The sequence below is a fragment of the Rhincodon typus genome, chromosome 38 (assembly GCF_021869965.1).
Source record: "Rhincodon typus isolate 14 chromosome 38, sRhiTyp1.1, whole genome shotgun sequence".
NCBI lineage: Eukaryota > Metazoa > Chordata > Chondrichthyes > Orectolobiformes > Rhincodontidae > Rhincodon > Rhincodon typus.
This window is the reverse complement of record NC_063369.1, coordinates 367,291-385,524: the sequence shown is the minus strand read 5'-3', so window position 1 is coordinate 385,524 and position 18,234 is coordinate 367,291. Positions and strand designations below refer to the sequence as shown.

Genomic DNA, 18,234 nt, shown 5'->3' with positions numbered 1-18,234 from the left:
GAATTTCAATGTAATGAGCTTCTGGGCAGAAGGCCCATCATGAGGAGATGATACAGATTGTGCCTGTCACTTGGGGAGAGTGCGTGCTACATTTGAGCATTCAGATGGAAAATACAATTCAGTATGGTAATGGAAAGAAATCATGGGAATAAATATATGTTGTTCTATAAATATTTTCCTCAGTCAAATCACTTTAAGAACAGCGTTGGAACAGACCTCACAGTAGCTTCAGCTATATCTGAGAGTGAAGAAAGAGATGGAGCAAATATCTGCAATAACTTTATCTATATAAAAGATGTTCTGAGATGTGATTTTGCAAAAATAGAAGGACGATGGTGATCAAATTGAACCAAATTTAGTTGCAGAAAGGCAGAGTCAGAATGAGCAGCCAATTGTATAAAGTGGAAATAACACAGTGTGGAGCTGGTGCAACACATCAGGCCAGATGGAAAATACAATTCAGAATTTTCTGAAGAAGGGTCCCGACCCGAAACGTCAGCTTTCCTGCTCCTCTGATGCTGCCTGGCCTGCTGTGTTCCTCCAGCTCCACACTGTCTTATCTCAGACTCCAGCATTGGCAGTTCTTACTATCTCTGTATACAGTGGAATATCTGATTCCACTGGAAAGCATTGCAATGTGTGATCAGGAGACAGGTTGAGGGGTTGTACAATACATTAAGAAGGCCACTTTGTGTTCAAGCGAGAGGTTATAGTGTGCATTCAATTAGACAGGCTGGAGAGATCTGGAATTATAACACAGAAGATTACAAGTATTTTCAGCTGTTGCAAATTGTGAGTGGTAAATTATATAAGGAAAGAAAGACTTAAAAGCTATTTTCAAAAATAATAGCATAGCATTAAAACTGCAACCTTTTATTGTTTATTAATTGAAATAAAATTTTACTATAAATATGTAAGCTAATTAGCGTTAATAACTTTCACTACTTATTTCCTTCCTTTTTGAAATAACAGTAGTTTAGGCCTAAAGCAAGATCTGATATGCTGTTCTATCACTTATCAGTATTGGGAGAGATCCTAGAGAGGTAGAGGATTATTCCTACAGTAATGAATAATTATCACAAAAGTCATGACATTCATTTTCCTACTGATGTTAACAAATCCTTACTGAGATACAAATAGTGAAGGTAATCTTAAAAGGTACACAGAAGTAAAACTTGCCAACAAAGTGACCTCAGAAATTTTACCTAAATAATTTAGAAAAAGAAGTGTAAAGTAGACCCTGAAAAGTTATATAATCAGGAATTTAAGTTTTAAAGGACAATTATAATGTTGAGCCATTTTTGGAGAAGAGGTTTTAAGGTTGAACTCTTCAAGACATAAAAGGAATTGGTGAACTGATCTTGGTTTTTCTCCCTCCCCATCCGGCAGTGAAGAATTGAAAATCCCCATAGATTGTAAATGAGCAAGTGAGACGGAAATAAGTCAGGCAGAATTTTTTTTTTACTGTCATTAGAGAATGAAAATGAGAAATGCATTGAGCAAGCATTACAAATAGTAGAAAGGAAGGATAGAAGAAAATCTTTGCAATGTATATGTATGTGCACTAAGCTAAGCAACTGATTTGCACACATCAAGGTTGCACATGCAGTAAATAAGAACGGCCTATCCAATCTGCTTTCATTGCAGTCAGCTGAGAAAGCAGATGGGACTTGATTTAAAACTTGATGTAAAAAATAGCATTTTCAACTGTGCTGCATTCCCTGCACATGGAACCTAAAATATCCAGGGAGGCAGGGCTGAGAGTCTACAGAATTGGAACTAAGAGTCGGGAGAATAGGAACAGAGAATTTGGGAAACAGAAACTAGAATAAGGGGCTGGGAGTTCATGGAGTAGAATGCAAGATTCCAGGCAATAGGAACAAAGAGTCTAGGGAATACGAAGCCAGTGTCCCAGAAGTAGGAACCCAGAGTCCGGGGAAGTGGAGTTGAGAGTCTGGGGAAGACAGGGTGACAGTCCTAGGAAAGGGAACCCAGAGTTTGGGAAAGTGAGGGTGAGAATCCAGGGAGGTGGGGGTGAGAGTAAGGGGAGGAAGAACCCAGAGTCCAGGGAAGTGGGTGTGAGAGTCTGAGGCTGAGCAGGGTGGGGAGAGTGTCCGGGAAAGTAGGGCTGAGAGTCTGAGGAAGTCTTTGTTCTTTTGTTGTTCTAAGTGGAACCCAGAATCTGGGGAAGTGGGGCTAAGAATCTGAGGAAGGTGGGGGAAAGATCCGGGGCAGTGGGGATGAGAGTCCAGCAATTGGGGGTGAGAGATTAGGGAAGATGAACTCAGAATCTGGGAAAGTGGAGCAAAGAGTCCGAGGAAGGGGGGGATGTCTGGGGAAGTAGGGGTGACAGACCAGGAAAGTGGGAGTGAGAGTCCGGGGACGTGGGGATGAGAGTCCGGGGAAGTTGGGGTGAGAGTTCAGGGAAGAGGAACACAGAGTCCGGGGAAGTGGGGGTGCGAGTTCAGAGAAGTGGGGGGTGCTGAGAGTCCAGGGAACCCAGAGTCCAATGCATAGGATCCCAGAGTCTGGCAAGTGATGATAAGAATCCAGGGAATAGGAACCCAGAGTCTGGGAAAGCTGGGGGTGAGAGTCCGGGGAATTGGAACTCCAGGAACTGGAGTTTGAGGAATATGAATCTACAGTCTTGGGATATGGGGAGTAGGGTTTGGGGAAGTGAGGCTGAAAGTCATTTTTTTGGGACTCTGTTTGAGTTTTATTTTGGGTGTGTTAGCTGCAGGCAATTATCCAGGCTTTTATTTAGTCTGAGTTTTTTTATTGGGTTGTTTATCTGGGGATGTAATTTATTTGTCCACATTCAGCACTGAGTACAATGTCTAATTCAGTCTCTCTTTGACCAGTGGTGTTTGCCACATCAGAGTGGGGTTGCTGAGAATGGTGTCTGGAGAGAGTGAGGCTGGGACGAGGTCTCTGGATCAAAGCAGATCTCCCTGGAGTGGTGTCTGATTAGAACGGGTCTCCTGGAAAAGGTGTCCAGATCAGAGTGGGGCTCTCAGAAGAGGTTTCCGGATCAGAGTAGGGCTTCCAGAAGCGGTATCTGGATCAGAGTAGTGCTGATAGGTGAGATCAGCAGGGCCTGGCACTAGGAAGACAATATCAAGACCTAGGGCCTAGTGATGCCACATGAAGATGAGTTGTGGACAGATTAATTGTCAGAATACCGTCAGAAAGCAAGCAAGACTGTCGACCGCTGGGATGGGAATGTTTAGGGCAAAATCATATATGTGTGTTAACTCCCACCTCTGCAGCTGAGTTTGATCTCCAATTCTCTCAGCTATCCCTGCTTTTGGACAAAACCTTGCACCACCAAGACTGTGTGGTAGTCAGTGTGCAAATGAGCCATGCACAAGCATTTTTCACACCCTCAAAATTAATTTCAGAAATTAGAACATCAAGACTCTTGTGGACAACCCCAGTGGTGACCGATCTGAATATCACACAGCTATAGTAGCCTGGCAATGTGGCTGGTGCTTTAACACTAACATTGTTAGCCTGAGAGAAACACAGTGAACAGGAGAAAGACAGCTTGAAGAACAAGGTGGTGATTCACTTTCTCCTTGAAAGGTAAATCAGAAGAACAACTCTGACTCCATAGAATTGGCTTTGCCATTAAAAAACTAATTGAGCATCTTAGTGAACACCCTTGTGTAACAAATGGATGTCTCAAAACCCTTTGGCTTACTGTATTCCAGAAACAGTACACCATGGGCATCAGTGCACTTCCCAAACCTAGAAGCAATGGATAAGGTCAAACAGGAAAGCTAGAGTGTTGTGGGAACACAAACTTCTGAAAAGATCTGTTTGTTGAGGAAGAAATAGGGAAGCAAACACCAACAACATTTTCATTCTGATGAAATGCCTAGAATGTAGTCTGGTCATAATGAACACCATATTTCATCAGAGACAAATACAAGACTTCATGGCAATATCCTCATTCTAGACATGACACCAGCTTAACCACGTCACTTTCCAAGCAAAGGATCACAAACATGCTTGAACAGACCACAGCATGACAGTAGCTGATGACTGCTGGGCTAACCATCGCCTAATCTGGTCTACTATCTCCGTCAAACTATCCAAAAAAAAAAGCAGCAATGCAGCAGAAGCAACTTTGGATTCAGGGACTCAGCAAAGAACGTCCAATGCAATCAACACGTCACAATCAGCCTGACAATGCTCAATGAACAGGAACCACAAACTGTCCATAGTTGCTGGTCCTTAAATCTATCATGAATAGCACATGCGAGAATACCCTTTGTGCTTTCGCCACAAGGAAACATCAAGATCCCTATGACAAGAATGACCAGGAGTTTCAGGAGCAACTAAATCAAGCATATGGTATTCCTGAACTGAAAGCAGCACTGAAGTTCGATGGAAAGAAAGCAGGTCTACAAATATATGAAGCTAAGGGCCAACAAGAAACCCGTGACTTAATCAACAGATGGTAGATTAAAAGAGCACAGTAAATCCAGCAGCTTGCCAAAAGCCATGATGTGAGTGGACTCTACAGCACAGTCAAGACCATCCTCAATGCAAGGACCCATAGCCTTACTCCACAGATGGCTAAGAATGGAGTGGCCCTCAGCAAGGACAGAGAGATAGTCAGTGCCTTTTGGAAGGAGGATTTCAAGGATCTCCTAAACTGAAACATGGTTCTCAACATGAATGCTCTTGAACTCATCAGACAGCATGCCACCAATCACTATCTCAGCAAAAACCCAACCTGACACAAAGTTGTAAAGGTCATCCAGGGAACAGGCAATTCTGGATTTGATGATGTGTAACGAGGCATTTGAAAGGGAGTTTAAGGTGAAGGAATCCCTTGGCAGCAGTGACCATAGTATGATAGAATTCACCCTGCACTTGAGATGGAGAAGCTGGTATCAGATGTAATGGTATTACAATTGAGTAAAGGTATCTACAAAGATGTGAGGGAGAAGCTGGCCAGAGTTGATTGGCAGGGGAGCCTAGCAGGGAAGATATTGGAGCAGCAATGGCAGGAGTTTCTGGGGATAATTTTGGAGGCACTGCAGAAATTCATCCCAAGGAAGAAGAAACATACTAAGGGGAGGAACAGGCAACCCTGACTGACAAGGGAAGTCAGGTACAGCACAAAATCAAAAGAAAAAGCATGCAATGTAGGGAAGATTAGTGGGAAGACAGAAGATTGGGAAGCTTTTAAAAACCGGCAGAGGATAACTGAAAGCACAATAAGAGGGGAGAAGATGAAATATGAGAGTAAGCTAGCTAGTAATATAAAAGAAAATTGCGAGAGTTCTTTTCAGATACATGAAAAGGTCAGAGAGAGGCAAGGATTGGTCCACTGGAAAGTGAGGCTGGAGAAGTAGTAATGGGGAACAAAGAAATGGTGAAGGAATTGAATAGTTTGTATCGGTATTCACAGTGAAAGACACCTGTAGCATACCAGAACTTCAAGAGAGTCAGGTGTAAAATCAGGCTGAATCAGCACAGCTTTGTCAAGGGAGGTCATACCTGACAGATCTACTAGAATTCTTTAAGGGGTTATCAAGTAAAGTAGAAGGAGAGTCAGCCAATGTAATCTTGGATTTTCAGAAGGCCTCTGACAAAAGGAGGCTGCTAAATAAGATAACAGCCCCTGGTGTTAACAGCAGGGCGTGGAGAGAGATAACTGACTGGCAGAAAACAGAGTAGAGATAAAGGGGTCTTTTTCAGGATGGCATCTGGTGACCTGTGGATTTCCACAAGAGTCAGTGTTGGGGCTACCACTATTCGTGTTATACATTAATGATCTGGACAAAAGAACTGAGGGCGTTGTTGCTAGGTTTGCAGATGACATAAAGATAGGTGGAGGGACAGGTAGTATTGAGGAAGTGGGTAAGCTGCAGAAGGACTTGGACAGGCTAGTAGAGTGGGCAAAGAAGTGGCAGATGGAATACAATGTGGGAAAGTGTGAAGTTATGTACTTTGGTAGAAAGAAAGAGGCATAGACTATTTTCTATCTGGGGAAAAGCTTTGGAAATATGAAGCACAAAGGGACTTAAGAATCTTAGTTTAGGATTCTCTTAAGGTTGACATAGAGGTTCAGATGGCAGTTAGGAAGGCAAATGTAATGTTTGCATTCATTTCAAGAGGGCTTGAATACAAGAGCAGGGATGTACATGCTGACGCTGTATAAGACACTGGTCAGACCATATTTGGAATACTTAGAGCAGGTTTGGGCCCTGTATCTAAGGAAGGATGTGCTGGCTGTTGGAGGGGACAGAGGAGGTTCACAAGAAGGATCCCAGAAATGAAGGGCTTGTCGTATGAATACTCTGGGTCTGTACTCAATATAATTTAGAAGGATGATGGAGGAACATCAATGAAACTTACAAAATATTGTGAGGCCTGGACATGGAGAAGATGTTTCCACCAGTAGGAGAAACTAGGACCCAAGGGACAGCCTCAGAGTGAAGGGACAACCCTTTAGAACTGAGATGGGAAGAAATTTCTTTAACCAGAGGGTGGTTAATCTGTGGAACTCATTGCCACAGAGTTCTGTGGAGGCAAAGTCATTAAGTGCCTTTAACATAGAGACAGGTAGGTTTTTGATTAGAAAGGGAATCAAAGATTACATGGAGAAGGTAGGAGAATCTGGTTGAGAAACTTTTCACTCATGATCGAATGGCAGAGAGACACAATGAGCCAAATGGCTTAATTCTGCTCCTATATCTTATGGTCTGAAAGTTGAGAACTAATAAGGCCACAGTGCAGGCAAAACCCAGCTGAAATACTAATATATGGTGGAGGTGTGATGTTGGCATTAGAATGCGAACTCATCTCCCTCTTCTGGATGGAGGAGAGCATACCAGGGGATCGCCAAGATGTTGTAATTATAATCATATTCAAGAAAGGAGATAAAACTGATTGCAGTAACTGCACTGTCAAGTGGGAGGGAGCACACATCACATTTGGCTCTCCAAAGAAACTCATTAGCATCCTCTGGCTGCTGTAGGATAGCATGCAAACCATAATTCTCAGCAATGGATCTACCAATACAAGTGCAAAGTGGAGTCAAGGAAGACAGTGTCATCGCACCAACACTCTTTTCCATCTTCCTTGCTGTAATATTTCAATCCATTTCCATGAACCTTTCTGTCAGAGTAGAGTTACTCTACAGGACAAGTGGGAAATTGTTCAACATATATCACCTTCAATCCAGACCAGTGATCACACTGTCTCTGTTCTTGAGCTGTACTTTGCAGATGACACTTGAGTGTGTGTAAACTCAGAGGCTGAAATCCAAACCATCATGCTTTCACAGAGGCATTGAAAGAATGGGCATTACGCTAAACATCCAAAAGACAAGAGAGTACTGCAGCGAGTAACTCACCTCCTGACTCCTCAAAGCCTGTCCACCATCTACAAGGCACAAGTCAGGAGTGTGATGGAATACTCCCCACTTACCTGGATGAGTGCAGCCCCAACAACACTCAAGAAGCTTGACACCACCCAGGACAAAGCAGCCCCCGCTTGATTGGCACAACATCCACAAGCATCCTCTCCCTCCACCATCGACGCTCAGTAGCAGCAGTGTGTACTATCTACAAGATGCACTGCAGAAATTCACCAAAGATCCTCAGACAGCACCTTCCAAACCCACAACCACTTCCATCTAGAAAGACAAGGGCATCAGACATATGGGGACATCACCACCTCCAAGTCACTCACCATCCTGACTTGGAAATATATCACCGTTCTTTCACTGTCATTGGGTCAAAATCCTGGAATTCCCTCCCTAAAAGCATTGTGGGTCCACCCACAGCAGGAGGACTGCAGCAGTTCAAGAAGGCAGCTCACCACCACTTTCTCAAGGGCAACTAGGGATGGGCATGAAATGCTGGCCAGCCAGCGACGCCCACATCTCACAAATGAATAGAAAATAAAACTATACCACCACACATTCCCACTCCCCAATTATCAAAATCCATAGCAAGCCATTGGACAATGCAGATCATTTTTCAAATCTCCAGAGCCCCCTCCAGGGCAAGCATTGATGAAGAAACTCAACGTGGCCTTCAGTGTGCCAATGTGTTCAACTGTCTGAAGAAAACAGACAAAGATCTCAAACCTAGCACTGAGTTCGTAGTCTACAGGGCTGCAACTGTCGTGTCCTCCTGTATGCATTGAAGATATGGACGATGTAGATATAGCAAATCCCTGGAGAAATATCACCAGGGATATTACTGTAAAATCCTGAAAATATAATTGTAGGAAAGGAACACCAGTATCAGTATCTTCTCCCAGGCTAACATCTGCAGCATTGAAGGACTGGTTATGGTTATCAGCTATGTTAGGTGAATCAGACTGTCCACATGCCTCACAGGACTTCTGAAACAAGATCTGAGCTTCATTGTGGCAAGTGGTGTCCTACACGGCAGAAGAAATGCTTCAAGGATGTCCTGGAGGCGCCTCTGAAAAAATGCAATATCCCGACTGTCTTGTGGAAATGTTTTGCTCTGAAACCACCCCAAACTGCAGAAGAAGTTTCCACAAAGGTGCCACCCATTTCAAGCATCTCTGGCAGGCCCAGATAGAGGTGAAGCATAAAGAATAGAAGGAGTGTGTGAAGATCTGAGCATCCCACCCAGAAGCCTCAATAAATGCCAACTACCCAACTGTGGCAGAGTGTATGGATCCAGAATTGGACTGATGAATCATCTCAAAAACCACAACTCTGAAGTGGAAGAAGCTCATCGTTGTTCTGAGGGACATCCTAAGAAGACAAAGGATGCTCAAATATCTGGAGTGGGGCTTGGACCGATTAATATTCTGACTCAAAGATGAGAGAGTTATCACTGAATCATGGCTTATGCAGAGACTGTATCAGAATTAGTTCTTGATTTCTATAGTGAAGAGATAGCATAGAACAGTTAGCCAAATAACACACTTTTTTTTAAAAAACAAAAGAACTGCGGATGCTGTAAATCAGGAACAAAAATAAAGCTGCCGGAAAAGCTCAGCAGGTCTGGCAGCATCTGTGAAGGAAAAAACAGAGTTAACGTTTTGGGTCTGGTGACCCTTCCTCAGAACACACTTTTATGCTATTAACTTTTAACCTTCACTCCTAATATGCAACCTAGAATTGCATCAAACCGTGTAAATTTGAATGGAATTACTTAATTCTGGGAACATTTCAGAAACATGGTAATGGTACTGCAAACATTTTTCTTGTTCATGTGATGTGATATGGGCTTTATATACTTCTATTTTAATTTAATTTATTATCAGACCTTTTGGATAGAACATCCAAGGCTGAAACCCACAGAGAAATGTGAGTGTAGTGAAAACAAATTACTCTTATAGCTACAATACTGGCATCTACTCAACAATGTGAAATATTGTCCAGGTATGTCCTGTCCACAAAAAGCAGGATGAATCCAAACAGGCCAATTATTGCCCTATCAGTCTGCTCTTTATCATCAGTAAAGTAATGGAAGGGCTCATTTGCAGAGCATCAAGCACTTGCTCAGACATTCTGTTTGAGTTCAGGAGGGCACTCAGCTCCTGACATCATCAAAGCCTTGGTCTAAATATGGACAAAGGGCTGAACTTCACAGATGAGCTAAGAGTGACAACCCTTGACATCAAAGATAGTATGACCGAGTGTGGAATCAAGGAACCCTATGGTTGTTGGAAGTCAATCATCTCAGCCTTAGGACATCATTGCAGGTGTTCCTCAGGGTAGTATCGAAAGGGGGGAAAAAAAGACAAAAGGAAACACAATTTAACATTTCAGGTGGTAAGTCTTGTTGCAAATGAAATTACTGACAGGAAGAATCAAACAAAGCAGTGAATGTGATTAGGGCTTCTATGAAATTATGATGCTGTGTCTTGACAATCCAATGAGGGTTTCTTAAAGAATAATTTTCATAAGTCGGTAAGATTATGGAATCCATTGTGAAGGATGAGATTTCTGAATACTTGGAACTGCATGGTAAAACAGGGTAAAGTCAACATGGTTTCATCAAGGGAAGGTTAATCTGTTAGAGGAGGTAATGAGCAGGTTAGCCCAAGGAGAGCCAATGGATGTTATCTACTTGAACTTGCAGAAGGCCTTTGACAAGGTGCCACACAGGAGGCCGCTGAGTAAGATAAGGGCCCATGGTGTTTGAGGCAAGGTACTAGCATGGATAGAAGATTGGCTGTCTGGTAGAAAGCAGAGTGGGGATAAAAGGGTCGTTCTCAGGGTGGCAGCCGATGACTAGTGGTGTTGCACAAGGGTCAGTGTTGGGACAACGACTTTTCATTTTATATATTAATGATCCAGATGAAGGAACTGAGGGCGTTCTAGCTACATTGGCAGATGATACAAAGATAGGTAGAAGGATGGGTAGTATTGAAGAGGCAGGGAGGCTGCAAAAGGATTTAGACAGGTTAGGAGAGTGGGCAAAAAAGTGGCAGATGGAAAACAACATGGGAAAGTGTGAGGTCATGCACTTTGGTAGGAAGAATAGAGGCATAGACAATTTTCTAAATGGGGAGAAAATTCAGAAATCTGAACTGCAAAGGGAGTTGGGAGTCCGAGTCCAGGATTCTCTTAAGGTAAACTTGCAGGTTGAATCGATAGTTAGGAAGGCAAAATACAATGGCATTTATTTCAAGAGTACTAGAATACAAAAGCAGGGATATACTTCTGAGGCCTTATAAGGCTCTGGTCAGACCATATTTAGAGTATTATGAGCAATTTTGGGCGCCATAACTCAGGAAGGATGTGCTGGTCCTGGAGTGGGTCTAGAGGATGTTCACGAGAATGATCCCAGGAATGAAAGGCCTAACATATGAGAGATGTTTGAGAACTGTGGGTCTATACTCAACGGAATTTAGATGGATGAGGGAGATCTAATTGCAACTTACAGAATACTGAATGGCCTGGACAGCGTGGATGTTGGGAAGACATTTGCATTAGCAGAAGAGACTAGAACCTGAAGGCACAGCTTTAAAGGGAAGACACTTTAAAAAGAGATGAGGAGAAACAGAGAGTGGTGAATCCATAGAGTTCACTGCCACAGAAGGCTGTGAAAGCCAGGTCATTGAGTATATTTAAGACAGAGATAGATAGGTTCTTGATTGTCAAGGGGATCAAAGGTTGTGGAGAGAAAGCAGGAGAGTGAAGTTGAGAAACTTATCAGCCATGATTGAATGGTGGAGCAGATTCAATGGGCTGAATGGCCTAATTTCTGCTTCTATGTCTTATGGTCTATAATACTGATATTGATGTACGTTCTGTTTTCCCCCGTTTTGTTTCAGAACACTTCTCTTATGGTTGGAAGTATCCAAGGTGAGTGATGCTATTGTTAAATTAAAGCAAAAGTTTACAACAGTAATATGTAAATTATGTATTCATATTTATAGAATTCTATTCAGGTATGCAGCAGTCTTCAGTCAGAAATCCATCTCCGCCTACTTCAGTGGTCCCTAGCATTACAAATACCAGTCATAGCCAATTCAATTCATTCTGTGATATCAAGAAACAGTTACAGGCACTGGATACTACAAAGTCTGTGAGCCCTGACAGCATTCTAGCAATAGTACCAAAGACTGTGCTCCAGGACTTTCCGCACCCCTCACGAAGCTCTTCCAGTACAACACTGGCATCTATCTGACAATATGGAAAATTGCTCAGGTATGTCCTCTACACAAAAAGCAAGACAAATTCAATGCAGCCAATTACTGGCCCCATTAGTCTACTCTCAATCATCAGTAAAGTGATGCAAGGTGTCATCAACAGTGCTGTCAAGCAGCACCTGCTCAGCGACGCCCAGTTTGGGTTCCACCAGGGTCACTCAGCTCCTGACCTCATTACAGCCTTGATTCAAGCACGGACAAAAGAACTAAATTCCAGAGGTGAGGTGAGAGTGACTGACCTTGACATTAAGGCCATTTTCGACTGAGTATGGCATCAAGGACCCCTTGCAAAACTGAAATCAATGGGTATCGGGGGCAAATTCTCCACTGGCTGGAGTCGTACCTAACACATGGGAAGATGATTGCGGTTGTTGGAGGTTGACCATCTCAGCTTCAGGACATCTCTGCAGCAGTTCCTCAAGGTAGTGTTCTCGGCCCAATTATCTTCAGCTGCTTCATCAATGATCTTCTCTCCATCATAAGGTCAGAAGTGGGGATGTTCACCGATGATTGCACAATGGTCAGTACCATTCACAACTCCTCACATACTGAAGCAGCCCATGTTCAAATGCAATAAGATCTGAAAGATATCCAAGCTTGGTAAGTAACTGACAAATGGTAAGTAACTTTGACATGTCAGAAATGCTTGGCAATGACCATCTCCAGTAAGAGATAATCTAACACTACCCCTTGACATTCAATGGTATTACCATCACTGAATCCCGCACTATCTAGATCCTTGGATTACCATGGATCTGAACTCTTCACAGTAGCAAACACAATGACTGCAAGAGCAGGTCGGAGGCTAGGGATACTGCAACGAGTAACTCACATCCTGACTCCCCATTATCTACAAGGTGCAAGTCAGGAGTATGATGGAATACTCCCCACTTGCTTGGATGGGTGTACTCAAAAAGCTCGACACCATTCAGGACAAAGCAGCCTGCTTGATTGGCACCAAATCCTCACGCATCCACTCCCTCCACCACCAACGCTCACTAGCAGCACTGTGTACCATCTACATGGTGCACTGCAGAAATTCACCAAAGATCCTTAGACAACACCTTCCAAACCCACAATTACTTCCATCTCAAAGGACAAGGGCAGAAGATACATGGGAACAGCACTCACCTGCAAGTTCTCCTCCAAGCTACTCACCGTCCCGACTTGGAAATATATCGACATTCTTTCATTGTTGCTGGGTCAAAATCCTGGAAATCCCTCCCTAATGGTATTGCGGGTCAACCTACAGCACGTGGACTGCAACGGTTCAAGAAGGCAACTCACCACCACCTTCTCAAGGGCAACTAGGGACGGGCAATAAATTCTGGCCCAGCCAGAGACATCCACATCCCATGAGTGAATTAAAAAAAATCTGGAAAGATGTGTAAATCATCGAGTTAGTTTGGAGATCCCTTTCCTTGAAATTTGTTCGGATAGCCAGTCCAATTTAACTGGCTGAAGATGAGGCCTGACATGCATTGAATCAATGTGAATCAGATAAGGGCCTACAGCACAAAACTGCCATCAGTTTGTTTCAAAATATCAGTCTCTCACAGAATGACCATGAAGATGGTTGGTGTTGAATATAGAAAAATGAAGAATGTTCATGCCTGAGACAGTTACAAAGCAAGTATTTCATTAGACCAAGGATTCTGGAAAACTTTCCAATGCCGCATTAGATGTGAGATGCTTGATGAGTAGTTATAGAGGGAGCTTTACTTTGCATTTAATTCATGCAAATGATCTGGGTGTGTTTGATGATTACTCCTTTAGAAGTTGATGGTGAAATTTGGAAGGTTAATATTCACAATGAATGTGGTTATTGCTGATAATTGCATTGATGATATTGACAGATTTGAGCAGGTACTAAGAAAGGTGGGAGAAATTGGTTTTGTTTGGGAAGGCTTGATATTGACTTCGAACAAAGTCAACATTGACAATAACAGAAATTGGTGTTGACACTAGAAGTTTATGGTGATGGTGGGAAAGTGACACTAGGAGAGGTTGGAGCTGATTCTAGGATTTGTCAGTCATTAATTTTAAATGAGATTTTTTTTGTTCACCAATGGTATTAATGGATATGGGTCAAAGGTAGGTATGGAGTTAGGGAGCAAGTTTTGAAAGATAGGAAACCTGCTATATGCTTTGCATTCTCAGCTACCCTGCAACTTGCCTGAACTGGAATTATCCGCCTCTCTCAGGAACCTGCCAAGGTTCATGTTGGCAGATTGTCGGGAATCAATACTCACCACTGCCCTAGCTACCTGTTGCCCAGAGCAATGGCTCTCAGAAGAGAAATACTTCACAACATCTAACATGTGAATTTTTCACCATGGTGGCTAATCCTACAATATCCATCCATTTCAAGTAACCTGACTAACTGGACAGAATCTAATAATTTCATAATACAAAAGCAAACTCAATGTTAATTCCCCTTAGCTTGTTTCTTTCTAATGAACATAGTCTCAGAGTCTGGTGCCTCGATTATGCACATGCTCTATTAACAGGTACCAGGTTGTTTGCTGCCCAGTATACCTTCTATTTATATTTCATAACCCCACCGTAAACCAGGGACCAAAATTAGATGCAGTGGTCTATGTGCAAGCATATCACAGCCTTGTGTTTATCTTTAGTGCTGTTAGTTTTTCATTGCACTCTTCAGGCAATTCAACCTAAAATAATAGTTGCTTTCCCAGTAGAGTTATCTTTCACTGTTTTTGCATCTTTAATGCATTATCATTGGAAATCCCCAGGTCCCTCTCTTGATGTCTAATGTTTAACAGGAATCCTGTACTGTAATCAAAAATGGGTTTTTCTCATTTCAATTGCATCACAGTGCACTTATCAATATCAAAATACCTTTACTTTTAACCATACTCAGGTCCAATTACCTAACATAACCAAATCGGTTTACAATCAATTTACTTTGTCTAGATTTCCAACTTGTTTCACATTTTTACATTATCTACAGATTTATGAATAGTTGCATCAATACCCTCATGCAAATCATATATCACTGTAATAAACAGCAATTAGCCTTGAGGAATTCCATTTAATCCCATTGATGATAAGCAATGAGGTAATTTAACCTTCCCTATCTCCTCTCATTGAAGATAATCCTTCCTGGAGATGCGTAACTTGCCAAATCTTGGTTCTACAGGACCAAATCAGCCTTTGCTAATTTACCAAACAGGCAATTGCTTCTGAGCAAGCCAAGATTTGTGAGTGTTGTCAAAGAACTTATGGGTGACATCATTGCCAAATCTAATTGTGTCCGCACTCAATATATGAAAAGGTGCTTTTTAGCAATTAAAGGTGAGAACCTTATCTGATTGCTCCCCCTCTTCAATCTAGGGGTGCAAAAGCAGTTGGATTTATCTAATTGAACTCGGTAACTCAGCTCATTAACTGTTTGGAATAGAAATACAACACTGTACCAATGTACCTCCTGTTGTCTTAGTCATGGGACCTGTCTCAGTAGGCACTGACAGGGGATATACATCTTGCAAGCAGTTTCAATAAAGACATAGTGAGGGCAGGCAATATGGTACTGGATTAAACAGCAACATGGTGTCAGAAGTGGAACTGAGATTGAGTGTCAAAGAACTGTGTGGAAACGAAGCCTTTACAGAGAGATACAGGAATTTTCAGAGCTGTGAAAGCTGCTACAAGCCACTGAAAGATATTGAAAAGGAACAAAGAAACAAGTCATAGTTGAAAAATTGTGTCAGACACAATGGCTGCAACTCTTCCTCTCCCAGCACTAGTCTAAAGGATATGAAATAGAACTGTCAGTTTTATTCACTCACAATGGCAAATTGATAAAACATCTACTTAACAAGCCAGACCTGCCAAATGAAGCTGTGCTCTTATCACTGTTGGAGACTATTTCAAAGAATATTCCAACTTAAATCTCTCTGAAGAACAGGAAAAAAAATAAGACTGCAGAAGTTTTGAAAGCCTTGAAAGCACGTTTTTGAGCCTCATGTGAACCTAACTTATGAATGTTCAATACTAGGGCCCAAAGTGAAAAAGAATCATTTACACAACTGACAGAATCCTGTGAATTTGCACAACTAAAGTATGGTTTAATTAAAGATGGAATTGTATTAGGCATAAGAGATCCAAAGCAGAAACATGTCTACTGAGAAAGGAGAAACTCCCTCTCAGAAAAGCAATCAACATGCGCAGAAGTGCTGAGGTTATAAATCAGCAGCTAGAGTTTATTCAAGGTAGAACAAATTAATCTTGCAATATGCCAATAGAAACTCCAGACTGAGAGGGCAAAACAGTCACAAATACAAATGCAAATACAGGATCCCAGTCTCAAATCAACGATGTCACTCTCCATCTTAATGAAGAATTCTATAATATTGTGATCTGTCTTCCCTGAGGAGCCTTGAACAGTTAGATTGCTAATTATTCCTTTCTCATTACACAGTACCTAACTTAGGATGGCTAGTCCTCTAGTTGGTTCTGCAGCATATTAATCCAGAAAACCATCTCATACACACTCCAGAAATTCTTCCTCTATGGTATTGTTACTGATTTGATTTCTTTAATCTATATGCAGAATAAAGTTGCCTATAATTACAGCTGTACCTCTATTATTTGTGGCTCTGTATTCCTGTTTAATGCTTCCCCAATATTGGCCATTGTTATTCTTGACAATGTTGGGAATGGCATAATGGCTACACTGTGCATTTGACAGTCTCAATGGTAGTTGTTGAAGTCAGTTTGTCCACCTCCAAGTCAGTCAGAATAATAGTCTATGGTGACAATATAATCAGTTCCAGTAAGAGCGAAGAGGTCTACTCACAACTTCGTTCATGATCTGGGATAGTAGGAACTGCAGATGCGGAGAATCCAAGACAACAAGGTGCAGAGCTGGATGAACACAGCAGGCCAAGCAGCAGCTGCCTGCTTCATTCATGGTCTGTCTGGAATGTCATGTATCATAAGTTGCTTTCTAGCTTGCTTAGACTGGTACTCATAATAAGCACTGCTGTGGCTGATGTGTTCCTTGACTGCATTGCTCATTTTTGAGCATTGAAGCACATCTCTTGCCTTCCCCAACTTGCTCAGTTCCTTGATGGCATCCATGGATATGTTTTACCATTTTTCCTCTTAACTCCTTAGGGATAATGACTCTATTTCCTTTGTACAATATGCCCTCTTGGGCTTTTCTGATACCGAAGACTTTTGCCTTTGCAAGTTGTGGCAAAATTCATTGGCTGGTCAGCATGGGTTAGTGAGATCTCTTCAGAAGTTTATTTTTGTAGCCTTTGGGTTGATGCATCCTTTCAGCTTCCTGGGATGTTTGAGTGCTACTATGCTGCAAACCAATTTGTAGAAGTTGTCACTTCCTTGCTACTGTCTTTTTTTTTCTAGCTGTTCTATCTTGTCCTTCAGGCTGGCCTTGAGGGCAGCTGGAACTGACCTCAGCAGATGATGACTTGGTTTTACACTTTATTTACTTTGAGATGATGTTCACCAGAAAGACTCCCTAAACCTGCAAATGCATTGCTATACACCTTCACCTTTAGGATCTGTTCTGTGATCACTGGTTTAATGCGCTAAACCTGCAAATGCATTGCTATATGCCTTAGGATCTGTTCCGTGATCACTGGTTTAATCTGCTGCAACACATTGCAAACATTTTTTGGCATGTTTAGGGTTGCCAGTCCAATCTTTAAACATTCTCCAGCAGAGATAAATGGGTTTTGTTTGCAATCTATGATTTGGAATTCCAAGTCTTTGTTTTTGTCATTGAATTAGGCTCCCAGCACAAGTACGGTGTCATCACACAGCCATACTTTCAAAAGGCTTCATTTCTGGATTCCAATGTTGAGCCATTTTGCACAGGTCTTAGAAGACCAGGATGTTTCATGGTGGGCTGATGTTCTCTGCAGACATCATTCCATCAAATCAAAAACCATTTATTGCTTATCAATCTGATTGGTTCAATCTGTCATATGGTGTAAAGTGATTGGATTGATTGATTTATTGTCACGTACTGAAATACAGTGAAAAGCTTTGTTTACGAGCGGTACTGGCAGTTCACAGCAAGCGAAGGATGTACAGATCAAAAAGACTTAGAGGTATACAGGTTACATTATTTGAGGCTAGAGTCCATTCAACAGTCTCATAACAGCCAGAAAGAAGCTGTTCCTGAACCTGCTTGTGCGTGTGTTCAAGCTTCTGTATCTTCTGCCTGACGGAAGAGGTTGTAGGAGGTCATTACCGGGGTGCGATGGATCTTTGATGATGTTGACTGCCTTTCTGTGGCAGTGAGTCGTGTAAATAGAGTCCGTGAATGGAAGGTTGGCTTCCATGATGGTCTGGACTGTGCACACCACCTTCTATAGTCTCTTACAGTCCTGGGCAGAGCGGTTGCCATACCAGGCCTGACACTCCTATTAGTAATTTTTTTTTAAATGCAATTTTTAAAAAGAATTTTACCTATTTTTTCAATCAACCTGTTCAGAAATATTACACCAGAGATAGTAGGAACTGCAGATGCTGGAGAATCCGAGACAACAAGGTGCAGGGCTGGATGAA

At 42.1% G+C, this 18,234-nt stretch overlaps 1 protein-coding gene across 1 annotated transcript in view; it reads left to right on the top strand.

Moving 5' to 3' along the window:
• The window catches only part of LOC109924654 (tumor necrosis factor ligand superfamily member 14-like), a 41,439-nt gene that overhangs the window by 850 nt on the left and 22,355 nt on the right, over positions 1–18,234 (top strand). Inside the window, exon 2 of the mRNA XM_048617783.1 lies at positions 11,293–11,323. Within this exon, the coding sequence (XP_048473740.1) occupies positions 11,293–11,323 (31 nt within the window). The remainder of the gene's footprint in view (positions 1–11,292; positions 11,324–18,234) is intronic.